The 27,086-nt window shown below is 46.4% G+C and overlaps 1 protein-coding gene across 6 annotated transcripts in view; it reads left to right on the forward strand.

Moving 5' to 3' along the window:
* Positions 1-27,086, forward strand: part of LOC109411403 (baculoviral IAP repeat-containing protein 6) — an 86,764-nt gene that overhangs the window by 28,294 nt on the left and 31,384 nt on the right. For 5 of the 6 annotated variants that reach the window (XM_029860329.2, XM_062846670.1, XM_062846669.1 and 2 more), the window contains exons 5-12: positions 3,373-4,451; positions 4,509-4,735; positions 4,798-5,019; positions 5,490-5,702; positions 13,769-14,192; positions 14,275-17,634; positions 24,777-25,452; positions 25,516-25,759. In XM_029860329.2, coding sequence (XP_029716189.2) covers positions 3,373-4,451; positions 4,509-4,735; positions 4,798-5,019; positions 5,490-5,702; positions 13,769-14,192; positions 14,275-17,634; positions 24,777-25,452; positions 25,516-25,759 — 6,445 coding nt within the window. The remainder of the gene's footprint in view (positions 1-3,372; positions 4,452-4,508; positions 4,736-4,797; positions 5,020-5,489; positions 5,703-13,768; positions 14,193-14,274; positions 17,635-24,776; positions 25,453-25,515; positions 25,760-27,086) is intronic. The other variant, XM_062846671.1, reaches the window with a different exon arrangement.

A 27,086-nucleotide genomic window follows, 5' to 3' on the forward strand; every position in this document is an offset into this window, starting at 1 on the left:
CTGCCCATCGTATTCTTCCAGTTTTTTGCCACCTTCCGAATGCTAGGTTCGCCGTATAGGGCAGCGAGTTCGTGGTTCATCTTTCTCCGCCACACATCATTCTCTTGCATACCGCTTAATACGGTCCTAAGCACAAGACGCTCGAACACTTCGAGTGCCTGCATGTCCTCCAGGTCTCGTGCCCGTAGAGAACCGCCGCCTTGTACACGGTACATTTAGTGCTTATGAGAATCCTTTTTGACCGCAGGTTATTGCGGTGCCCATAGTAGGTCCGATATCCACTGATGATGCGCTTCCATATTTCACGACTAACGTTGTTGTCTATTGTTAACAAGGATCTGTTTGAAGTCCTCCACCACCTCGAAAGTGTCCCCGTCTATCGTAACACTGCTGCTTAGGCTTGCCCTGTCGTTCGCGGTCCCCCCAGGCAGCATGTACTTCTTTTTCGACGCGTTCATCATCAGTCCGACCCAGTGTTGAAAAATTCATTTCGTCATATCTAAATTCAATCGCCTACAACTAATTTTAGAAGCTGAACCTGAGAATATGTTATATGAAAAACTTGTGCGGCTAGACCAGTTCTGCTAGAAAGTCACGGGAAATCCGACCTTTCGTGACTCACGACGAATTGGCCGGATTTCGTGAAAATAGTGCCGCGGCTAATAAGCTCAGCTCGTCGTGTAACACCTTCCCGGGCGATATTGAACAACAGACATGTTGTCGTAGTCCCCTGCGAGATTCGAACGAACTAGACAGATCGCCCGAAACCTTTGCGCAGCTATACACCGTACACCGTACATCAGTCGGAAAAGCCGTTCTCGTCCATGATTGTTCATGGCTCTTGGCGGTCGATACTTTCGTACGTCGCCTTGAAGTTGATGAGATGAACAGGTGGTGAGTTGGGACCTGGTATGCGCGGCATTTTTTGGAGGATTTGCCGTATGGTGAGTTCTTGAGCTTCTGCATAGTATCTTTAACTTCCCCCAACGTGGTAGCTGGCTCGTTGGTGCTCCCTGCATCACAGACGTAGTTGTTTATCCCACTGCCTTAGTCCTCCATGTCTGCGATCTCCACACCATTCAGATGCTCATTGAAGTGCTGCTTCCACCTTTCGATCACCTCACATCGTTCGTCCGGCGAGAGGCTCCCATCTTTATCGTTGAATATTTCGGCTCGCAGCACGAAGCCGTCGTGGGACGTGTTGACCTTCTGGTAGAACTTCTCCGACGATACAAGCGGAAGGCGCAAAGGTGTGCTCTGAGAGAATCGTCAGCCTTACAGAAGAACTATACGGGGGGTTTGTGTCATTTAACATAAAGTCATATGGCCTAACAGACACTTGGCATAAAAAGGAAGGTGTATTTCGCGTATGCGAAATGTCCATTAACGTTGAACCATTTGTCATTGAAATTATTGCCATCATCAAGAATTTAAAAGCAGTTTTCTCGTTCAAATTAAAAGATTTTGCCATGAAAATGTATTCACTGCATTCCACATGAGGAATGGAATACAGTGAATATATTTTCATGGTCATTGTTTTGATTTGCAATGAAAAAACTGCTTTTCGTTTTCCGAAAAATGATGACGGATGCTTGAGCCTTAATAATAATAAATGAAAATAATCGTTATGCCAAATGACCTGATGCCATATTTGACACTATCCAGCAGAGTATTGCACAACGGTGTCTTATCTGGATCTTGTATACGTTTGGCATTATGACATTTGGCATAAGCCCCTCGTAGGCTCGCTTCAACTGGGATAAGAACATTTGGGTCATTTGACATAAGGACGTTCGGCATAAAAACGATTTCAGTTGATATTACATATCCAAGATGAAGATCGACAAGAGAATCTACCCTGGCCAAGTTCGCAGGGGTTGACGGTATTAAAGTGAAGGAGTTTCATTTTGATTATTGTAATGTAGTGTTCTTTAGTGAAACATATCACCTTTTTGACACTTTAATGCGCCTCCAACGGTTCATCACGAACCGGCTGCTGCAGATGGAGTATGGCTGATCATATGCATCAGACATGCTCGATAAACATGGAGGATCCGCCAGGGCTCATTAGAGTCTATTCCCAAGCAATAGTTCCAAGTCGGTTGGATTTAAGAAGGTTTTGATGATCGTTACAAATCCTAATAAAAGTATTGTAGGATTTGTGACAGGTTTTGGAACCTTTTACAGCCAGCTGACTTCAAAATGTTGTTTGGGCTCTATTTCCCGTTTCTCGGTTGATTTTGATTAGTAATTCATTAATGTCATAGTCGCTTTTTCGAATTTTTAGAATGTTAGTTGGTCACATTTTCTTTAAATAAAGCAATTAAAATCGACCGAAGAATTAATAGTGGGAAGGAGATTTGCAGCACTTAATTGTGCTGATAGATTCGAAGCTAACGTGCGAACACTTAAACGCATTGTTGACGTCAATGCGTTCGACGTGACATTTTGGACAAAAACTGACTGCTTTATTAACTGAACAACGTTACTTGTTTATGACTAGGTTGACATTTCTAGGCTACGCTTGAGAAAATGACATGGTTTATCTAGGTAGGACCGATAGGACAATTGAACGAATTTGAACATTTTTCATAGTATTTGTAGGGGGACGAATACATAATAGTTGACAAGCAATCTTTATTATTTTAAAATTTTATTGCAATCAACTGACCAACTTGACGTATTTTTTTTTATCTCTTAGATGGCATTTTGACACCAACAGAAAAATATCAGAAGTTCAGTTGCATGTTTCTGTGGGTTTTGGACCGATGACAATTTAAGGACACAAAAGATGAACACAGAGAAGTAGAAAACGATTAGCGAAATCAAGAAAACAATTTGACACAGGATCGACTATATTTTAACATACAGGGTTTGATTGATTCGATGAAAAAAAACAAACATACGACAACTGACTTAACGGGAAGAAAAACAAATTGAACCATACCACAAAATCTAACAAGACGACAAACACAAACCAACTGCCCATAACACTACATAGGCAAATCCTGACTGACTGACCAATTGAAAACTTTCCAACCTTCTACCGTAACTTTCTGAGTCAGTAGGCAACAGTGTCTTAATGGATATCATTTTCCGCGTACGGCTGGCAAACTGCTTCTGAAAGATTACGTACTCTTTTCTATCTTCGGGTCTAGTGTAGAGGTTCCAACTCTATTCAGAGTGCAGCTAGAAACCTAGCAAAAAAAAAAAAAAAAAAAAGATGAAGATCGACAAGAGAATCTAAATTAGGTTAATATTTTAATAGTAAACTTCATTTCTTCATCGATAAGAGGAGCGCTGTAGAACACGATCTCCTACACACTGACTTTACTAAATTTAATAAACATGCATTTCGCATTTTTATTCTAGCCCAATCACGGCATCACCTGCATCCCGCTGCAGTACATCGAAATCCCGGCGATGTACGCCGAATCGCACGATAACTACCGGATCGCTGAAGTTATTCCGTCGAGTGATAACAAGTATTTGTTGGTGGTACTGCGGTTAAATCCAAAATCACCGGCTGAAGATAAGCAAGAACTGTCGAATGAAGTGGCGATTGAGAAGGAAGCGGCGGAGAAAACAGATGAAGGGGAGAAGGCCGAACAGGAAGAAGAAATTCCGGAGGAGATCGAAGAGGAGGAATGGAAAACGATATTGTATCTGTACCATCTGAACGAAGAGGGCTTAGTGAAACCGGATGATCCGTCGGTTAAGCTGTTGTCAGATGAGGAGACCCCAGTTGAAATCGTGATGCTACCAAAGTGTGACAGTAGTGGTCGAAGTTTCGGAGGTCCCGATACCGAGAACGGAATTTTCGTGATGACGTGTGAGGACGGGAAGCTGCGAATACTCTCGCTGAAGACGTTGGGTATTGTTTCGGAAGCCAGCGTAAAGGACGACCGCTTTGTATCGGCGACGTATTGCAAAAGTTTGGAACGGTTGTGTGGCTGTACGGTTAAAGGTTGTCTACATTTCTACTCGTTCTACGATTTGGACGCGGATTCGAGTGACGAGCGGGATGACGATATGGCTACCATGATTGGTAACGGTAGCAAGACCGCAACCGGATCCGATCGATCACAATACGCGGAAGTAGACGGCGCAACTTCCAGCACGGCCGCCAATCTGCTGAAATACGATGCAACGCCCTCAACGTCGTCGTCACCTCCGCAGATGCCTACTGCCGCAGTTGGGGCAGGTCAGGTATTGGGCGAGAATCATCTGGCAGATATCCTGTTGGCTTACAAGCCGGAGCTTACACTTCCGACCCTGAAAGTACTATATTCGTTGACCCTGTTCAACGAAATGCTGACTCCGTACTCGGCAGAAGTTCCCGGCTGTTGGAGCGAGTTGGAACAGGCACAGAAACAGCGACGTCATCCGCAACATCTTCGACCCGGGGATGACACCCATCTGACCAAGACATGGAGGCTACATAACGATGCGTAAGTATTATCTCGCAATCTCCTCTCAAATATAATCATATGATTTATTGTCCACAGTACCACCTGGGACGAACATCTCATCGAGCTGAACCTGCCAAAGTGCACTTCGTTGGGTCACATCGATTTCAAGTTTTCTCTTTATCAACCTTGCACCAACCCACCGGCCATTCAAGTCACGCTGCTGAAACAAAAGTCTATTGGGCTTTGCTCACGGCGCAAAACCCAGTCGATCAATCGCGTCGATGAGTCGATCAACTTCAATATCGGATCTAGCGATGGAAAAAGTGAGTCTGAAACTGTGAATCAGCGTCCATTTTTGCGAATTGACATTATTTCGGTTTTACAGATTTTGTCGAAAATCCCGTACTGAGCGAAGAGTATCTCCAGGCAAGGAATGCAGAGATTCTGGTGGGCCCCATAGAGCTGGCAACTTGCATGGATCTTAGTGAGCAGGCTGGTTCAGTGACGCTCACCAGCCCGAAGTTGCTGAAATCTAAGGGCCGAAACTATTTGCTTCACATCAAAACAATGACGGACCTGTCCAAAGATGGCCAGGCGAAAACGAGAGGTAAGCTAGAAATCGCTTTCAGGCATTTCAGCAAATTTGTTGCCGTGTGTCACTCACTCATATTCCCTTGCCACGGAGTCGGTGCTTAAGATTTCGCATTTCTCACACATCCTAATTCCCAGCCCGCCATATTCTGCATTTCCTATCCCCCGGCTCTCAACACTGGCTATGTGTGTTCACCAATCGCGGTTATCACGCTTAAGCATAAAACGCACCATTGTTCCTTTATTGTCGCACTGGTTTCCCCATCCCCATAGGTCAAAACATTCCATCCCTGTTCTCCTCCGATCCCATTCACCCGAAACCGAACCACCGAAGAAGCTAATCGGCCCCACAATGGGCCCCCCGTTTCCTTTTGTGTCTTTTTCTTCTTTTTTTTATATCGTGTCCTCTATCTCGCTTCGGTGACGCGCACTCTCGGTTTGATGGCCGCATCCCACCAATTCACAAACAAACACACACATCGCTAGTTCCAGTGCGTAAGAAGGGCATAACCAGTATCCTGCTAACATCATTCGCAAATATTTCGCAACAAAACCACAATACTGCCTCGACGACCAACAACAACAACCACGCAACGGCCGGGGCCGGCGGTTCAGCGGGCAAGGACGGCGTCAGCTTCTTTCCCGACTCCGCCACCGGTCTCAGCAGTAACAAGACGCGCAAAAATGACTTTTACATAGGTAACTGAGCATAATGATATATAGCACCCGGCTCGAGTCCGGTGTTGACTTTCCTTTCCTTTGTCTCCTGTTCAGTTTGTTTCTAGCTGTGTTTTGATTGTGTTTTCCTAAAAGCAAATACTAATCGATTACTTTTTAAAATAATCGTTCCACTCAGTTGTTCAATGTTCATCATTTTGAATATGCTTTTGCACTAATATAACATATTGTTTTACTATAATATCTATACAGGCTTCTGTCTCTTAGCTTTTGATATATTTTCTCAACCTTGGTGAGGGAATCGAGAAAGGGAAATGCCGGTCGAAATTTGAGAAGAAAAATGAACTACCGAGACCTTTTTTATCGTTTTATTTTAGGCAAAAAAAAATAACTATTATTCTGGTCTATAGTTAATCGGTGTTTTTTTGCTCTCGTTTTAACACTGAATAATTAATTAGTGTCCTCGGTGTGTCCGCCAACGTTCTGCGGAAGGAGATGTTGAAGTAGGGACATAAGCAAGTGTGATGCTAAGCATGCCATGACATTGTTTGTAGTCAATTAGAAATACCTCCCCAATGATCAATTATTGTTAGACCATCAACCCAGTCGGCTGAACTTTCATTTCAACTTCTCAAGAGGTTGTGGGCCCAGCGTTTGGGCATCCGTTGTCGTAGTAACCATTCAACAAGTGGAAAATGTTTCCGAAATTGAGAAAGTTCATGTTCCGAAGCTGAATGGATCGAATTACACCAGCTGGAAGTTCAGCACCGAATAGATCAATGAAACCAACTTTTCTAGCGTTCATCGCATGCAAATAGAGGCGCCACCGTATATGGACATAAACATTGTGACGGCTGTGGAGCTATGTCTATCATACAAGGCTACGGTGGCGCTATCTGTTCATTCCATAGCGGACGTTTTAGTTATTTAAGTGTTCCATTGCTGCTGATCCGGGAAGACCTCTGGAAATTCATCATCAAGCCACGACCAGAAGAAGTGGCTGCGACGGAAAACGCTCTGGGAAATATTGCTGCCGTTGAAGCTTGGTCGGAGACCAGCGAGCGTGCGCAAGCGAAATCGGTCTTTTGATGGAGAGCAGCCAGCATGGCCTAATCAAACAGATGAAAACAGTACGCGAAGCATTGGACAGACTGAAAGACCATTTCGAGAAGCTAACGCTGACATTCAAAGTATCGTATCTCATGAGTTAGATTGCAAACGGTACTGGAAAGGCGATGACATGTAGAAGCACGAGGACGAAATGGATGAAGTTTACGGGCATCTCTCCTGTAACAAACAAGCAGGGGAAGTGCCGGAAGCAAGCCAGTGATCAAGAATCGGACACCAAAAGCGACCAGAGAAACCGGAAAAATCCATCCAAAGCGAAAGCGGTTAGTGAGACGAATGGCAACTGCGCTTTCACCGCGATGGGGACTGGATTCGAATAAAACCACCCGCAAAAAAGTCGTGTGACACAGAAAGCTCGACCACCGAAACAACAATGCCGTTCAGAAGCTTTTCAAGCACAAATTAGCGACCACAGTGCTCCTCGGGGACTGCGGCATTCGATCCGTGTGTAAGTGCTGTCAAAAAGCGAAATTCGCAAGACTCAGGTTTCCGAAGAAGGCCAAGAAGTAATCTCAGCAATCGTTGGACCTGATCCATGCGGACGTGACGTTGAGGATGAGCTGAGGGATTTCGTAATAGAGGTGAGGACGACGTTCGGTAGACCGCCGAAGATCTTTCCCTGCGACAACGGTGGCGAGTTCAAGAATTGATCCCTGAAGAAGTACTTTAAGCAAGATTGCAAAAACCGCATGTTTGACGAAACGGCGTGGTGCATGATGCAGAACAGTGGTCACCAAACTGCGGCCCGCGGGCCGCATGCGGCCCTCAACCAGGTTTTGTGCGGCCCGCGAACTGATTTTGAAATGTATTAGAAAGCGGCCCACTCATAAGTTCCATTAAGAAATCGGAAATTTCACCATATTTTAAAACTTTCGTGTAAATGAATACGAGAATGAATATTAACTACTGAAATTTTGCCCATATCATGAAGATATTTTTAAGATTTTTGAAAGTTTTTTATTTACAGCACTTCTATCAAGAAATTATTCCAAAAAATTTTACAGAATTTTTGCCTGCAAGTTCTCGTAAAAGCAAGTGTTGCCCAAACTTCTGGAATTTAGCTAAAAACTTCAGGGATTAGGCAAGATACTATTCAGTCTTCATTTCCCTAGCAATACTTTTGAGAATTCATCTTAAAATATCTATTCTATATCGGCTACAAATACTTGCACACATTGCTCAGGAAATCATGTCTGCAGGTTTTTCTTCATTGGCTTCCCAATAAATTACGCAAGAAAAACTAAAAAAAATCATCAAGGATCTCAGTTATCTCCAACAAATTTTCCGAAAATTTTTCCCAGAATCCTGAAATCCCTACAATTCATTCTGAAATGAATCTGAAATGAACCTAAATGTTACGGTTTTGAAAATCCTGTTTTAATTCCCTACGATATTTTAAGATCTTTGCCCCTTGTTCAATAGTTTCAAAAAATTAAACAAATGAATTTTGTGTTGAATCTTGAAAATGGTTGAAAATAAACTCTGGAATGACTTGCGGCCCGCAGTCTCTTTTCAAAACTCAATTTTGGCCCGCAAAGACAGTTAGGCTGAGGATCACTAGTGCAGAACTACCGGCGAAGTACTGGGCAGCGACTGTAAACATGGTGAATTACCTTTAAAATCGATTACCGAATAGGGCACTGGAGGTTACACCACACCAAGCGTGGTGGGGGAAGAGTTGTACATGAGTCACGTGTCACCATATAGAGTTGACGCGTTTGTGTGGATCACGAAGGAGAACAAACTTGGATGTAGCAACACGGAAGATGACTTTCAAATTTCCAGCCTCATCAGAAGGCATACCGTAGACGTTACCGGGTGCGTCATCAGTAGTCGTAATGCTTGGTTCATGCCATCGAGCACTTCCCTTCGACCGACAATATAAAAGCTAATTCCTTTTTGTTATCGTCGAGACGTTCTCGGTGAACCAGCGAACGATGAAGGAGAATTTGCTTCGGGTCGGTCAGATCCGAATGAGAAAGAAGATGAGAACGGTACGTTCATTGAATTGCACGAAGAATATCTTTGCTGATGAACGACGCCTCAACGCACCGAAAGGATTATCGTCAACGAGCACGCCGATACATGTGTCAAGCCGACCGAACAAGGGAGTGCCGGAATCGAAATGGTTACGTGAAACCGGCAACCTGATGAGTCAGCAAACGTAGGAACCACAATTTGCTATCAGACGCGCTATCGAATCCAGAGTGGGAACAGTGGAAGACTACGATAGATGAAGAGTATACAGCTCAGCAAGAAAACTTCACCTGGGACATCATGCGTTTATACTCTAACCGGAAACCGATAGGCTGTCGGTGTTTTTTCAGAAGAAGTTTGACGAGTATAGGAGTGTGGCGAGGTACAAGGCTCGACTCGCCGCGAAAAGATGCAGCCAAAAATTTGGTACCGACTACGATGAGGTCCACGCGTCAGTTACGAAGCACACCACTTTCCGAGCACTATTGTCGATTGCAGCTCAATGGAAGATGCAAGTGAAGCATATCGATATCAAGATGGCGCATTTGCATGACAAGCTTTCGGAAACCATCTACATGCGGCAGCTGCCCGGGAATGAATGCGGGAATCCGGAAGATGTGTGCCATTTGAGGAGGACCTTATATGGACTTAAGCAAGCTGGAAGGGTCTGGAACCTGAGCATCACCGATGTCTTGAAGGAGCTGGTTGCGAAGCTACGGAAGCTAACAGCTGCCTTTTTGTGAAGGCTGACATGTCGTTCATCCTTCTTTACGTAGATGACATGTTGATCGCCACCGAAGACGACACAGAGTACCAGTGAGTACGGAAACACCTGGAAAAGAAGATTGAAGATTACTGGTCTGGGTAATGTGAAGCAGTATCTCGACATCCATGTCTGGCGATAAGACGGAGGATTTCTGTCAAAAAAGCTTCATAACGAAGGTTTTAACTATATTCGAGATCCAGTATGTAAAACCGTCACAGATACCGAAGGATCTTAGCTACGTCACCGCAAAGCAAAAGGAGAAGATAATGGCCACCACCGAGAAATACCAGAGTCTAGTATGCGCTTTACTCTAAGTCGCTATATACATTCGGCCGTCCATCCTCCGGTGTAAGGTCAGCAGGCCAATGAAGAGCGACTGGACGGAAACGGAGCGAGCGTTGTGGTACTTGAAGGGAACCGCTGGACTGAAGCTGCTACTAGGAGGAGCTGGTCATCTAGAGGGCTACGCTGACACATGTTGGGCTGGTGATCGCATCGATCAGAAATCGAATTTCGGTTCCTTGTTCAAGCTCGGCACTTGGGCAGTGGCCGATATTTCGGGCACTTTTCGCCAATTAACTTGAAATTTTGTACACGGCTAGATACTATACATATCTCACCCCGTTTCAAAAACTGTGTCAATTGGTTTAAAATTGGCTGAGTGATAGCACAAAAGGAGCCCTGCCGAAATGGTTCCACTTCCCAGCTGAACAGCACGAAAGCATTAGTGCGTAACCTTGTCGTCCACCGATATGTCGCATCTGCTGAAGCAAGCAAGAAGCTAGTCTGGCTACTGAAGCTGATGCAAGAACTTGGCGAGGACCCTGTGATAATCGAGGATGACTACCACTACCAGAGTTGCATCTCTATACCAAACGCCGAGAGAGGAACCAGACGGACAAAACATATCAACACCAGATACAATGGCGTCTGTTCTCCAGGAGGAGCGGCTCACAACAGCGTCTGATCCCCATGTTAGGGGCGGCTGATCTACGTCCGAGTGCCAGGGAAGGACTCTAAGCTCAACTGTGCTTATGGTCCTCCGGAAAGTAGGGGGTTGGTGTCAGGCCCTACGAGCCAGCCGTAAAAAACCATTGTAACGGAAAATCAGCAACAGAATAATACGAACCGAGACCAACGGCAACAACCCCAGCGAACAAAAAGGACTTGCGATTGGAAACTCGGTACGTGGAACTGCCGATCTCTCAACTTCATTGGGAGCACCCGCATACTCGCCGATCTACTGAAGGGCCGCGGGCTCGGCATCGTAGCGCTGCAGGAGGTGTGTTGGACGGGATCCATGGTGCGAACGTTTAGAGGTAATCATACCATCTACCAGAGCTGCGGCAACACACGCGAGCTGGGAACAGCTTTCATCGTGATGGGTGATATGCAGAGGCGCGTGATTGGTTGGTGGCCGATCGACGAAAGAATGTGCAGATTGAGAATCAAAGGCCGATTCTTCAACTTCAGCATAATAAACGTGCACAGCCCACACTCCGGAAGTACTGATGATGACAAGAACGCATTTTACGCGCAGCTCGAACGCGAGTACGATCGCTGCCCAAGCCACGACGTCAAGATCATCATAGGTGATTTGAACGCTCAGGTAGGCCAGGAGGAGGAATTCAGACCGACGATTGGTAAGTTCAGCGCCCACCAGCAGACGAACGAAAACGGCCTACGACTCATTGATTTCGCCGCCTCCAAAAATATGGCCATACGTAGCACCTTTTTCCAACACAGCCTCTCTTATCGTTACACCTGAAGATCATCACAGAAGACGGAATCTCAAATCGACCACGTTCTGATTGACGGACGGCACTTCTCCAACATTATCGACATCAGGACCTATCGTGGCGCCAACATCGACTCCGACCACTATCTGGCGATGGTCAAACTGCGCCCAAAAATCTCCGTCATCAACAATGTACGATACCGGCGACCGCCACGCTACAACCTAGAGCGACTGAAGCAACCGGATGTCGCCTCAGCATACGCGCAGAATCTCGAGGCCGCGTTGCCAGACGAGGGCGAGCTCGATGAGGCCCCTCTAGAGGACTGCTGGAGTACAGTGAAAGCAGCCATCAACGACGCAGCCGAGAGCACCATCGGGTACGTGGAACGGAATCGACGGAACGAATGATTCGACGAAGAGTGCAGAACCTAAATATGCAGAGATAAGGACGCAGGCCTCTTGACGGATGGACGTGAGGTGATCGGAAGGTGGAAGCAGCACTTCGATCAGCACCTGAACGGCGTGAAGAACGTAGGCACGGGAGCCCATGGAAACGGAGGAAACGACGACGTCAGTGCAGCGGAGGACGGAAATGAACCAACTCCCACGCTGAGGGAAGTTAAGGATGCCATTCACCAGCTCAAAACCAACAAAGCAGCTGGTAAGGATGGTATCGCAGCTGAACTCATCAAGCTGGGCCCAGAAAAGTTGGCCACCTGTCTGTATCGGCTGATAGTCAGGATCTGAGAAACCGAACAGCTACCGGAGGAGTGGAAGGAAGGGGTAATCTGCCCCATTCACAAGAAAGGCGACCATTTGGAATGTGAGAACTTCAGGGCGATCACTATTTTGAATGCTGCCTACAAATTGCTATTCCAGATCATCTTCCGTCGTCTGTCACCTAAAACGAATGAGTTCGTGGGAAGTTATCAAGCCGGCTTCATCGACGGCCGGTCGACAACGGACCAGATCTTTACCGTACGACAAAGATCCTCCAGAAATGCCATGAATACCAGGTCCCAACGCATCACCTGTTCATCGACTTCAAAGCGGCATACGACAGTATCAACCGCGCAGAGCTATGGAGAATCATGGCCGAAAACGGCTTTCCTAGGAAGCTGACTAGACTGATTAAAGCAACGATGGACGGTGTTCAAAACTGCGTAAGGGTTTCGGGTGAACTATCCAGTTCATTCGAATCTCGCCGGGGACTGCGACAAGGTGATGGACTATCATGCCTACTCTTCAACATCGCGCTGGAAGGTGTGATGCGACGAGCCGGGCTCAACAGCCGGGGAACGATTTTCACAAAATCCGGACAATGGACATTATTGCCAGAACATTTGAAACGGTGGCAGAACTGTACACCCGCCTGAAACGCGAAGCAGCAAAGGTCGGACTGTTGGTGAATGCGTTCAAAACAAAGTACATGCTATTAGGCAGAACCGAACACGACCGGATCCGTCTGGGTAGTAATGTTACGATAGACGGGGATACCTTCGAGATGGTGGAGCAATTCGTCTACCTCGGATTCTTACTGACCGCTGACAACAACGTGAGTCGTGAAAATTCGGAGGCGCATCATCAGCAGAAGTCGGGCCTACTACAGGGTCCAGAAGAAACTGCGGTCGAAAAAGATTCACCCACGCACCAAATGCACCATGTACAAAACGCTGATAAGACCGGTAATCCTCTACGGGCACGAGACATGGACCATGCTCGAGGAGGACCTGCAAGCACTCGGAGTTTTCGAGCGACGCGTGCTAAGGACGATCTTCGGCGGTGTGCAGGAGAACGGTGTGCGGTGGAGAAGGATGAACCACGAGCTCGCTGCACTCTACGGCGAACCCAGCATCCAGAAGGTGGCAAAAGCCGGAAGGATACGGTGGGCAGGGCATGTTGCAAGAATGCCGGACAACAACCCTGCAAAGCTGGTGTTTGCAACTGATCCGGTTGGCACAAGAAGGCGTGGAGCGCAGAGAGCACGATGGGCGGACCAGGTGTAGCGTGACTTGGCGAGCATCGGGTGCGACCGAGGATGGAGAGCGGCAGCCACGAACCGTGTATTATGGAGAAATATTGTTGATTCAGTTTTATCTTGAATTTGATGTAATACTAAATAAATGAAATGAATTAATGATATTTGGCATAACCAAAAATGCACTCTTATTTTACTTACCTATGAGAAACGGAACTATCCCACAGTAGCAAAGCAAATATGTCATCGAATGAATTTAAACTAAGAAAACAAGTTTCATGGCGCCTCTAAAAGTTTTTCTACAAAATAATTGTTTTTCTTCCTTTTAAACTAACCAGCGACTTGCAAGTTAACTGCAACCCACCGCAGTTTTCATTGTCATTACTAACAAGAGTTTTATCCGCTGTCTGCCACCGATTTTTAATTTCAACTTCATGTAATTTGATTCAAATGCGAAAAATCTGTTAGGGTCCATTAATCTAATCCCGAAACATTTCCAGGCTGCGACTGGTTGAACGAAATTTCCGTCACCGTCCGGTCGACGCGGCAGGTGTACAAAATCGAGAACGAACGCGCCCAACGGTTGGCCATGCTGGACTCCAACCTGCTGCTAAGGAACCTGCTCAAGCTGCTGTACAGCGCGGAGGAAACCATCCAGCTGCACCAGAACGTCCTGTTCGACATACTGATCTGGATCGTGTCGATCCGCATGGTGCGCTATCGGTATCCGAAGAATCCGTTTGCCAAAAAGGTGGTGCCATCGGCCGAGGTCAAAGATGTCGCGTCCAGCGACATCAACGTGCAGCAGTCGGAGTGCGTGCAGATTGTGGAGCGCCACCTGGAGGAAATCATTCGCCACTGTGTGGTGAGGGGTAACCGGAGCATTGCGCACAAGTGCGTCAAGTTTGTCAGCGTGGCTTTGGAGTAAGTATGATTGTTCAGCGTAAATTTTCACAAACGTGGATATTTAAGGTGTTGTACATGTATTTCGTTCTTTCAATTCCAGTGGTGCCCAGAATATGATCGTCAAGGACGTGTGCAATTCGTTCGAAAAGTCACTGAAACAAGCGATCATCACCTGCCTGCCGGAGATTGTCCACTCGAACCATGCCGGTGCGCTACGTTGGTTTACGCTGCTCATTTCGGGCACATCCACGTGCGATTCCCATGGATCCATTTCGGAAAAGTGCATTTCCATACTGAAGGATGTGGCCGGTGAAATGCGGAAGCGAACCAATCCCTACACGGCGCTGCTCCGGACGAGGTTTGGGCTGTATGGTGCGCCGTTTGAGTCGGAAATATTCGACTCGCAACCGTTGGCGTCGAAGAGCACGAACGTGACGTATACCTGCTCGATCACGAAAACAACCGGAACCGGGGCGAACAATCAGTCGATCGATTTGCGATCGGTTTGCATTGCGGATGGATCCGAGCTGAAGTTTCTTCCGTTGCAGCTGAGGAGGAGGGGAATCGGGAATCATTTCAAGGGCTTGTTGGAAGTCGAACCGCTGCACTACGTGTGCAGTTCGACGTCGGATGCAACGCGGCTGGAGAATGTAGACGCCAGTAGTATGCAAGCCACTAACATCATCGATGATTTCCTGATGGAGAATACTGCGCAAAACAATATTGAGCCGGTGCAGAATCATATCAAGTTGGACGAGAAAGAGAATCTGGATGACGACATGATGAACAACGTGAAAAACATTCTGGTGGATAAGATCTTCTACTCGGCGTTGAAGAAGCACAAGATGAAGGATGATTACAATGAAGCGAAAAAGTCGTCGGCTGAGGAAATCGATGCGCAGAATGGGAATTTCACTGAAATAGAAGGAGGTTGGGGTCCGTCCGGCACTGAGCCCAGGATGGTGTTTGTCGGAGGAAATGTCAACAATTCCTCGATCATTGAGGAAAAACCTCAGGCGTCCATCGCTCTGAACAACAAAATTCAGGAATTCTTCGAGGACAGCAACGCCGACGAAAACGCCAATGGGCTGCCGTGGCACAAACTGCTCAGCACGCCCCCGAAACAGATGATCGTCGTGGAACGAATGCACTCCGGAGCGATGCGTTACATAACCCTGGACTTTGGCGCACCAATTATGCTGACTGATTTGATCATTCCGGCCTGTTCGGATTTGGCTTCGCTCTTCATCGACATCTGGTGCTTCGAGGAGGAGGCCGACAGTGTTCGGCTGGTGGTTTCCCAGGACATTGGCTCACGGACTCTGGTCCTGAGCGATCTCCAACCTCCACCCATATGTCGGTATCTGAAGATCACCATAACCGGTCGATACGGAATGTCCGCAACCCGCTGTCGCATTCCCATGGGATCATTCTACGGGCATATCGTTATCCTTGATCGGGAAGGCTACGCCGATCCCGTTATGAAGTATCTGAAAAACAAAAAGAACAATCTGCCAGCTCAGGTCAAAATTCTCAAAGCCCTGTACGAAGACGTTCACTGCCGATACTGTCTGTCTAGCAGTAAGCTCATGGATTTGCTACAACCGCTGATCAACAGCGAATCTTCCAACATAGCCCATATGCAAGCATTCCTTAACAGAATCAGGGAGAACAACGGAGACCAAGCCGGCTCCGGCAGCTCCAACTCGGCGTCCTTCCAAGACAACGCCAAAGTGTACGCTGTCTACGAAGAATGCATGGCTTTCCAGCATCAGCTCAACGTCATCAAACGGGTAATCGACCGTATCAAACTTCCCGCCTCGGTACCCGACCCTCCCAAGCAACTCAAATCCGGTCCGGACCTGTCATCCATCTACACCGACAAACTACGCGTCTTAAGCGAGTGCCTCATCGAAACCCTCCTGCACCTGATCACCACCTATGGCGTCCAGAACGTGGCCAACATATATCCGTACTTCGACCTGGAGACGTGCAATCTACTGTTCGACACCCTGGTCATCAATGGCGATACCCACATTCAGCTGGCTACCTGCTCGATGCTGGTTCGTATGTGCTGCTTCCAACCGTGGTGGGGTGAATTCCTCGCCGACAAGTTCCTCAAGCTGTACTCGTCCCAGAACAGCCGGATTTTCCCGCAGGATCGGGTATTTTTCCTGCTGACATACCTCGGACGCAAGAGCATTTCAATGGGAAGCTGCCGATCGATCGTTATCGATGCCATTCTGAAAAGTCTGGCAACTCTGCTTGCCCCGCTGTCGCAGAACAGCGCCAGTGGTTTGAATATTTGGTGCAACACGGACTTGAATCTGCTGGGATGGATCCTGCTGTTCCTGTCGGTTTGCTTGGACGACGGAATTGCCGATGGAAAAAAGGACCAGAGCAACATTCGGTGGGATTTCATGTCTGGCGAGACGGACATGGTAAAGGCGCGGCTCAACATGGGAAGCGGTGGGCTACGAACGTTGACCAGGACGTTCAAGAAACGGTTCCTGCAGAGTAAACACTACACTTCTAGTTTGACCGGCGGGGGCAACGGTAATGCCGTTACCGAGAAGATGTATATGATAAACTCGGAACCGCTACAAACCCCGGCCAGCAAGCTGGAGATAGCCTTGAAGCAACACGAGAATCAACTGAAGAAGCTGCAGAACAGTGTCAAACAATCGTTTGGGGATTACTTCAACGAAATCACCAAAGCTAAATCGGTTAAAATTCCCAGTGGAGATGGAGCTTCGCGAAGTTCCCAGTCCGGTAGTAGCGGAAGTGGTTCGAAGGACAACAGCTCCGAAAGTAGTACCAACGACAACGAAACGGCTTTTGACAAGGGTCTGAAATCGCTGAAAATCGGTAACATAATCGTGGTGATCCGAGGACTGATCGGTTTGATTCTGAGTATGGACTTCACCTGCAATATGGACCTATTCCTGATCACCTGTAAAATTATCGCCCGACTTGTTCTGGCTTGTAGACCAGTGGTGCAGCTGTCCAAGATCATTACCACCAATCAACTACTACAGCTGGTTCGGATAGCGGTTTGGGAAAACCAACAGCAGCCGTGGGCCGTCCATGCCATCACCTGCCTACTCCAGGACGTCCTGGAAGCCGACAAAAACTACAAGGACGATGAAAACGACTCTGGGAATTCTTCCGGTGACGAGGCGACCACATCGTCGGAAGCCGCGGGTACATCGGCGGCCCGACCCCCGGTGCCGCCTGACACCGCCTTCAAACCGGTTCCGCACAGTGTTCAGGTTTCGAAGGACATCAGCTACGCGGACGCGGTTAAAAATCAGCTTCCCTCGCTGATGGAGTGCGACGACGCCGACATGGAAGACATTCTGATTCTGGACGATATTCTGGAACGGGAAAAGCGGGTCTTCAAGAAGGATGCCAGCGCTACGGTTAGCAGCGGCAGGAACGGGATGACCTTTTTGTACAAGTAAGTAGTGCACATGCTTTGATGGTAGATTCATAGTAGATACATCAGACAAACAGACGTAACACTGGCAGAATTTCCATCGAACACGTTTGGATCGATCGTTTTGAATTTATGTAGTAGGGGTAGGCGGGGCAATATGGACACCCTAAGGTTTTTGCCAACTTTACCTGGCAAGATGTCAAAAAAGTTTAGTTTTTTGATACATGTATCCTTTTAAAGTCTATTTAGCATCTATTGCATGAGAATGCTCACGAAGAAAAATGATTTATCCACTTCAAAAAATGTTATGAAAAATGTTAGTTTTTCATGACCGTCTTCAAGCATACGGGGCAGAATGGACACCCCCATGGGGCAATATGAACACCATGAGACTTTTACGAATTTCGTACATTATTTACACCTATACAGTCATTTCATTACAAAACAACTATTATGGATGAATAATACGCCGAAGTAGTTCATGTTTGTTCAGTTAATTTAAATTCAGGCTGTTTTGGATAAAGCTTTGTTTTTGTCGGCATGTACAGCTGTGCCTAGAACAACTATTTTCCACTTCTGTCGTTTTTAACCAATTTGTTTCACCTTATGTCTACTACAGTGAACATTTGACCGAAAATATAATGAAATCGAAGAATTTGTTTGGTTTGTGATTTAGGTTATATTTTTCCCTTGCCGCTTCTTTCAAAAAGGTGAGTGTCCATTTTGCCCCGGCAGCAGAAGATATTTCCAAACTTGATTTTTGATATAATAAAGAAGAAAATATAAACATGTTAAGCATGTAGATACAGCAAAACTACTTGCATGTGTTCTAGAAATATCAGGTTTTAATCGACCTGCAATAAATTAATCACTAAATCTTATTTTAGATGGTATGAAAATCATAATTTCCATGCACAAAAAACGGAGGACGCAACTTTTTCGTTTAAAATCAAGTACAATTTTAATTTCGAATGTTTCTTTCCTGAAACTACGTTTTAGACAAATGGACTATATTTTCCATTCATTAAAAGTTCAAAAAAGTTTGCATATTTCAAAATATTGAGGGTGTCCATTCTGCCCCGGGTGTCCATATTGCCCCGCCTACCCCTAAAACATCAGAGGGTTGTGAGGTTATATTTGGAAAAGGATAAACAAAACACAATATAACAATAGCCGGCGGCGACGGGTCATTACTTCCCAATGAATTTGGTTTTCCCTTAAATTCAATTTTCTAAGGGAAAACAGAACATTTGTATCGGATGTCTGGAACCCAAATGTTGAACGCGTCCAGCTAGTTCATCCTAATGTTAACCGATTCTCTCTAATTGTTAACGAATCAATTGTAATACGCAGAGGAAAAACGAACTGTTCTATTGAACGTTACACAATGGAATGAACAGATTTATTTTCTCAACTGTTTATCTAACTAACAAGTGCATAGCGACGCGGTTACCAGCCTACTTACAACACTCCTCCCTAATCCGCGACGCCTATGAGCTTACAGAACTTCTTTTGCTTCAATACTGCAATCGGTTTTGTAAAGCCATCCGCAGGTTGCTCGTTGGTTGGAATATAGCCAAGTTTGACTTCACCTTGCCGTAAACTGTCATGCACGAAATGGTAACGAATGCTGATATGCTTTGTGCGAGGATTGTATGCTTCATTACCAGCGATGGAGATTGCGGACTGGTTATCGCAGAAAATGGTAATAGGTCCTTCTTCGAAAATTTGAGTACGCAATGTGTTCCACCACATGCCTTCCTGGATAGCGCGATATAGTGCCATATATTCCGCTTCACAAGAGGATAAAGCCACCGTTGGTTGCTTCTTGACACACCAAGAGATTGCTCCGCCTTGCATCGTGAAAACATATCCGGTTGTAGACTTGCGATTGTCCGGATCTCCTCCCCAATCTGCATCGCTATATCCAATGATATCAGGGGATCCTTGCTTTGAATACTCCAGTTTCTTCTCCGCTGTTCCCTTCAGATATCGTATAATTCTTTTCACGGCTTCCCAGTGTTGCCTTCCGGGGTTCGAAGAATATTGGCTTACAACGTTAACAGCATACGAGATATCCGGACGAGTCACTTGTGCTACGAATGATAGACATCCAACCGCTTCTTTGAAAGGTACACGATCCATTTCCTCCTTTTCAGTCTGGTTTTTGGGTGCCATCGATTTATCCAATTTAACGCTTGGTTCGGTAGGTGTAGTAACTGGGTGAGAATCGGCCATGCCAAACCTCTCGATTATTTCTTCAACGTATCTCTGTTGATCCAGCCAAAGCTTGCCTTCCGCACGATTCCTCGAAATCCGTATTCCTAGACAACACTTTGCTTCTCCCAAGTCTTTCATTTTGAATCTTGTGCATAGGTATCTCTTCAACTGCTTCTTCAAATTCCGATCATTGGTAAATATCAGGAAATCATCCACGTATATGGTAACAAACATCATCTGGTCATCACGAATCATCCAGTATAAACACGGATCAACGCTTGAACGGTTAAGGCCGAAATCTTTCAGGACGACATCAAGCTGCATGTTCCACACTCGACTAGATTGTTTCAGACCATAAAGCGCTTTCTTGAGTTTGCAGACTTTGCCGGTCACTTCAGGAAATCCTTCCGGCTGCATCATGAAAATGTCCTCGTCATTCAGCTCACCCTGGAGAAATGCTGTCACCGCATCCATTCGATCTACGTCCAGGTCATGTTTCACTGCCATTGCCATCAAGAAACGCACCGTCGCATACCTTACTACTGGAGAGTATACCTCGTCGTAGTCCATCCCTGGGCGTTGAGAACATCCCTTCACCACAAGTCGCGCTTTATATCGTTGAATACTTCCATCGGGACCACGCTTCGTCTTAAACACCCATTTGTTTTTGATCGCCTTCCGTCCTTCTGGGAGATTGTCCAGGACCCACGTTTGGTTCTCGTACAAGGATTTCATCTCGTCCTTCATAGCCTCGATCCAGCGCTTTCGATCCGGCCGACGCAGGACTTCCTCGTAACTCGTTGGATCATCAGTTGGATTCGCATCGTTCGTTGGCATCTGAGAGGAAACGGTTCCGCCAGTAAATGAACCATAAGAAATAAAATCGTTATACTTGCCTGGACATCGGCGCTCCCGACCGCTGCGCCTTAACCCTTGCTGCATTTCATCAGCTGGTCTACTTGTTTGCGGTGGAGCGCAACTTCATCGCAAGCATCCTCAAAATCTTCGCTTCCCAAGCTATCGTCGGCCCGTTCGCAGTATTGTTCCACAGATTCTATCGCAGGAACAACAACGTCTTCGAAATACAATTCCATGAATTCTACGGGCTTGACGGATTCGGTACGGCTCGCTTCCGACACTTGAACGCCTTCAGTCAACATTGCTACATCTCGGCTGATTTCGAAGCTGTCGCTGGCTGGGTCATACACTCTGTAGCCTTCAGTGTCTTCACACTATCCAACAAAAATGGCTCTCCTGGATTTGGGATCCAATTTCCGCCGTTTGACTTTGGGAACGTGAACCATTACACTTGATCCGAAAATCTTCAGGTGCTTCAGGTTGGGTTTTGTACCAGACCAGGCTTCTTCAGGTGTCTTGTTTTCCAACGCTCGTGACGGACTTCGATTTACCAAATATGCTGCAGTCGATATTGCTTCTGCCCAAAACTCTTTGCCTAGTTTAGCGTCGTTCAACAAACATCTAGCCTTCTCTACCAGAGTACGATTCATTCTCTCAGCAACGCCGTTCTGCTGCGGCGTGTATGGACATGTTGTTTGGTGACGAATACCCTCGGCTTGAAACAGTTGGCGAAACTCTCCATTCACATATTCCGTGCCATTATCCGATCGTACAATTTTGATCTGCTTACCGGTTTGCTTCTCAGCCTTGGCTTTAAAAATCTTGAATGCTTCAAACGCCTGACTTTTATTCTGGAGAAAGGAAACATTCACCTTCCGGCTGGCATCGTCCACAAACGTCATAAAATAGCGGCTGCCTCCTTTCGACGGAACTTCGATTGGACCACATAAGTCTGAATGCACCAACTGCAGTAGTTCCTCGGTCCTCGATTCGCTGCTTGGAAACGGTTGTCGCACTTGCTTACCTTCCAGACAGGATACACAGCTGGCTAAGGCTTCATTCTCGAAATCGATACCACAAGCAATTTGTTTCAGCTTCTTCAGACTTGCTTCGTTGAGATGTCCAAGGCGTCTGTGCCACAGTTCAATACCGCTCGTGAGGAAAGCTTGTTCTTGACGGTTCACTCGGTACAGCCCACCATCTTCAACACCAGTGATAATCAGTTCTCCATCTTCGTCCCATACTTCACATTTGTCCGCCGTAAAAATCATCTTGTGACCACGTTTGCAAATCGTACTTACGGATAGTAAATTAGTAGCCAAATCCGGTATCTTGAGCACGCTTCCGACATTCACACAACCTTCACTGCCATCCAGGGATACAGAACCTTTCGCAATTGCCTTCATACTGCTGTTGTTAGCTGTTCCGACATCATGGTTCATCGCCTCTTCATCGATAAATCTTTGTTCCGCCCTCGCCATGTGACAGGTCGCGCCGGAGTCAAAGTACCATTCGCTCGTCTTCACGTTTCCAATCGCAAAAATACTGCAAAGTCCCTTGGACTTGCTCGGCTTCATCGTAGATTTCTTCTCTGGACATTTCGCAGCAAAGTGACCTGGCTTCTGACAATTGAAACAAATTCTTGAGTCCGTCCTGTCCTTCGACTTCGATGAGCTGGATTTCTTCACATTCCCTTTGCTGTACAAAGCTCCTTCGGTATTGCTGCTTACCGGACCACGTTCCAGCTTCACATCTTGCAATATTTTAGCTTTTACAGCGTCCGCCGTCAATGCCGCTCCTGATGCTTCAAGCCCCATAATCATCGGCTCATATTGATCGGGAAGTCCCATCAAGAGGATTGCAGCTAGCCAGGAATCGTCCACCTTAAATCCGATTGACGCCAGCTTATGGCTCGTGCTCATGAGTTCGTCGACGTAAGCTTCTACACTTGCACAGTTTACCAGACGCACCGACGTGAATTTCCGCAGTAATCCAATCTTCCTGGTTAATCCGCTATCTTGAAAGGCCGCCTCCAGCTTCTTCCAAGCTTCCTTCGCGTTGGCTGCGTCCTGTACTGAGCTGTAGTTATAGCTTTCAAGGCTCAAACAAATTGTTGCCAGTGCACGTTGCTTGATGTCCTCGCTCAATCCTTCGTCGTTGCTTACGGCATTCCAGCTTCCTTCCCGGATTAGAATCATCCGCATAGCAAAGGCCCAAGTTGAATAGTTGTCTCTTCCGCGCAGCTTTTCTATGGCAGGCAGCGCCACGGATCCTCCGTTGACTCGAACACTTCCTGTGACAGCCGAACTTCCGTGTCCTGATCCATCTCCAAACTGGCCGGAACGAGAACTTCCTGAATTCGCCATTCTTCACAAAAACGATACTTCCGCTATTCAACTTTATTCCGATTTGGGTCCTGGGCCCATAACCAATTGTAATACGCAGAGGAAAAACGAACTGTTCTATTGAACGTTACACAATGGAATGAACAGATTTATTTTCTCAACTGTTTATCTAACTAACAAGTGCATAGCGACGCGGTTACCAGCCTACTTACAACAGAATCACTCCGGTAGTGAACATTTTAAATTATCTAAGTTACAAATTTATCTGATCTTCATTTCCACGTTTCATGGGAGTTTCAGAAAGGTTTCGGAGGGTAACATGGGGATCCGCGGGGTTCCTTGTAGCTTGAAAGAGTTTCAGGAAGATTCCGGAGGGGTTTCCAGGGGTTTCAGGTGATATCAGGGTAAAACTTCTGTAACGCTCTTGAAACCCCATGAAACCCGCTGGAACACTCTGGAACTCCCTTGAAACCCCATGAAACGCCCTTGAAACCCCTTGGAATACCCCTGGACCGTTCTCGGAGCCCCCTGAACTCTCTTGAAACACACCTGGAACTGAAAACCCTTGGAACACTCCAAAAAATCCTTGAAACCTGCTAAAACTCTGGTACGTCCCTGAAACCCCATCAAACGCCCCTGAAACCTCTTGGAACGCTACTGGGATTCCCTGAAGCACTCCCTGGAACACCTCCTTTTAAATTCCCTGGAACACCCCTGAATTCCACTAGAGCACCCTGAAACCCTACAAAACGCCTTCCGAAACCCCCGGAAACCACTGGTATGTTGATGAAACCCCATGTTATTCCCTGGAACGCTACTGAAACCCCTGAGTCTGCTAGAACATTCCTTGAGGAACGCCCTCGGGACTCCCTGAAATCCCCTGGAATACTCTTGAAACCTCCTGCATATGTGGTGGTGGTTGAAATGTCAAACTTTGTTCCTGAAACTCCCTGGAATGCCCCAAAACGATTTGAACCCCCTGGAACCTCCTGAATCCCCATGAAAACCGCTGGAACACCCTTGAAACCCCCTGAAATACACTGGAACGCCTCTGAAACCCTTGGAACGCATCCGAAACCCTCTGGGACTCCAGAAACCCCTGGAACATCCCTGAAATTTTCTGCAATGCCTCTGAAACCCCTGGAACGCTCCTAAAACCCGCTGAAACGTTCATGAAACCCCATGGAACGTTCCCGAAACCCCCTGGAACATTCCTGGAACTCCCTACAACGTCCCTGAAAACCCCTGAAAAGCTCCTGGAACTCCCTACAACGTCCCTGAAAACCCCTGAAAAGCTCCTGAAAACCGCTGGGGCACCCTTGAACATCCCTGGAAGACCATGCAACGTCCGTGGAACACCCTAAAATACTCCCGAAGTCCCGTTGAACACCTCTGAAACCTCAAAGAACGCCCACAAAATATCTTGAACTCTTTTGGAACGCTCATGGGACCCCCTGAAATCAAGTGAAACGCCCTTTAAACACATAGTAGACGTCTGGAACGCTCCTAAAACCCCCAGAATACTTCTGGAATACATCGCTCCTGGAATTCTCTTGTAAAGCCCGAAAGACCCACTGTAACCTCCTGTAAACACCTCTAGTGCGCTCCTACATGAATGATACACAAATCTGGCAGTCATGCTAACCGTTTGGATTAAGCCAATGTTCAACTAGCAAACCCTTGCCAATGCTCTACTAATAAAAATGCTTATAACCACTATTTTCCCTTTATTTACCGCAGAACCGTATCATCGGCCATGGATGCCCGGCTGGAAACAGGACTGGACACCAACGTAGAGATAACCCTACGAAGGCTAGCCATGAAGGCAACATTCAATCTGATTGCCAGCCTACCCCAAGTAACGGCAACGGATCCACTAAACCCCACCCAAATAGAGCTTACCGCCTGGCCGGAATCGATCGTCGAGGCGTGGTCCGGCGAAGAATACCAGCAAGGCTTGGAGACCAACACCATGCTGACGGAGGTGTTCGATAACATTCTTTGCGATCTGCATCTGGTCGATTCCTGGTTGAACCTGGAGAAGATCCTGCAGCTTTGGCTAACTCTCAATGGGGAAACGCTTGAGCAGGTTCCCGGTAGCAGTGCCCCCGGGTTGAATGCATACTCGTTTCCGAAGATACCGTTCGGGGATCGCGCTGTACATGGACTGTTGAAGGCGTTGGCCACACACCCGAACATTAAACTGCGAGCGTGGTGCCTTGGGTTCCAGTGCTTGATTCTTGCCTGCAAGCCGCACTTCGAGGCGGACTACATCGATTCCAATTCGGCCACCAGCGACAATCACTTCCGCAAGATGGGCAATCTGATTGTCGGGGATGAGAACTTCGAAAAAATGCTGCTACGATTCTTCTCCGGTGTTGATCAGTCGATTTCGTCGCTGGATAGCAATCGATACGTGAGTTTGATGGATATTTGTCTGGGAATTTTGATTCACTGGAGCGTCTTTTCTTTCCAATAGGCTGGTCCGACGGTGTGCAAACTGGTGTTGGAATTGTTCATCTGGCTCGAGCTCAAGTGCAACGTGAAGGAAAAGTTGAAGGAAATTCTGCTAAAGGTCATCTTGCATCTAGTGCAGTTTGGTGGTGCCATTTCCAGCCAACAGGGTCCGATTGACGCCCAAAGTCAGCTGATTAAAGAGCTGCTGTCGTTTTCGTATGACAAGAGCGATCTCGGAGTGGCCATGAGTATCATCGAGTGTGTCTGTAAGTATGTCTCTGTCTTGACTTTACTGGTATTTAGCCAGATCTGCGGGTATGTCTGAAACATATTGGGAAACTTGTAAGGGACGGTGTGTTAAATAATTGCGGGATACGTTCATTTACTCCCACTAGGAGCGTTCATCACCTGTTCCAAGCATAGGAAACACTTATTCAATATATTGCGTTTTCCCCTCACCACATTTGCTGCTCTATCTAAATTCATTAGTTTTCCATATTCCTATTATCTCGGAATTAGTTGCTATTCCGTATCTCAAATCTTAAGCAATGCAAAACGGGACCGGGACATTTGGTATGAAGTCTGTTAGGTTTGTAATTTATTGTGAGCATTTTGTCAGTTTATTTTGTATCATAGAATGTGGTTTGTACTTCCGTTTCTATACTTTAATAAGCATTTGTGGTGTTCAGGCCATTTCGAGCAACGATCAAGTACAAGACAAGCAAATCGTCCTCTAGCACAGACATCAAAATGAAGACGGTCTTGTACTGTTCCCCGGATCAAGGTACCCTTCTTAGGATTAGAAACTCCTGGACCAAACATAAACTATGTAAGCAACTAACGCTGTGAACAAAAAACGCTGTCCATAAACTACGTAGACTCATTTTTGACCATCTCAGACCCATCCCCCTCCCCCACCGTAGACTTTTTTCCATACGAAATGTTGGAAATTTGTTTGGATTACTGGATTGACCGATGGACCAAGAACAATTATGAAACTTCCTCATACAGGGATTAATCTTCGTAATCCATTTTGATAACCGCATATAATTTATGTAATGTTGAATTTTCACAGCAGCGTCCAACGTGGTGCATAATACGACTTATAAAATAACGCATTTGTAGGGTTTTATTTCAAGCTACTCGTTGCATGTCGCCTCACATGGAGTGCGATGTATTTGTCGTGTTCCGCAAAACTTTTTATTTGTTACAAGTCATTTGGCATAAGTTCGTTTGGCATAAGGTCACTTGGCATAAAGACATTTGGCCCGTATGGCGTAATGCCATTTGGCATAAGGACGTTTGGCATAAGGGACATTTGGCATAAGGGACGTTTGGCATAAAGGACGTTTGGCATAAAGGACGTTTGGCATAAAGAATATGTGAGATATATTTTCCCTCTGGAGAAAAATTAAAGAACAGCCTTCAAGCGAAAGAAGGCAAACTTGTAGTTGATGCATTATATTAGATCTCTTATTTTCGAAATAACCTTTTGCTTCCATAAATATGATTTTTTTCGGAATGGGAATGTTCCTTCTTTTGTATATAGGCTGTTCTTGTCTGCATTTTATATCCATAAAAAATAATGCATTA

Source organism: Aedes albopictus, chromosome 1 (assembly GCF_035046485.1).
Source record: "Aedes albopictus strain Foshan chromosome 1, AalbF5, whole genome shotgun sequence".
Lineage (NCBI taxonomy): Eukaryota > Metazoa > Arthropoda > Insecta > Diptera > Culicidae > Aedes > Aedes albopictus.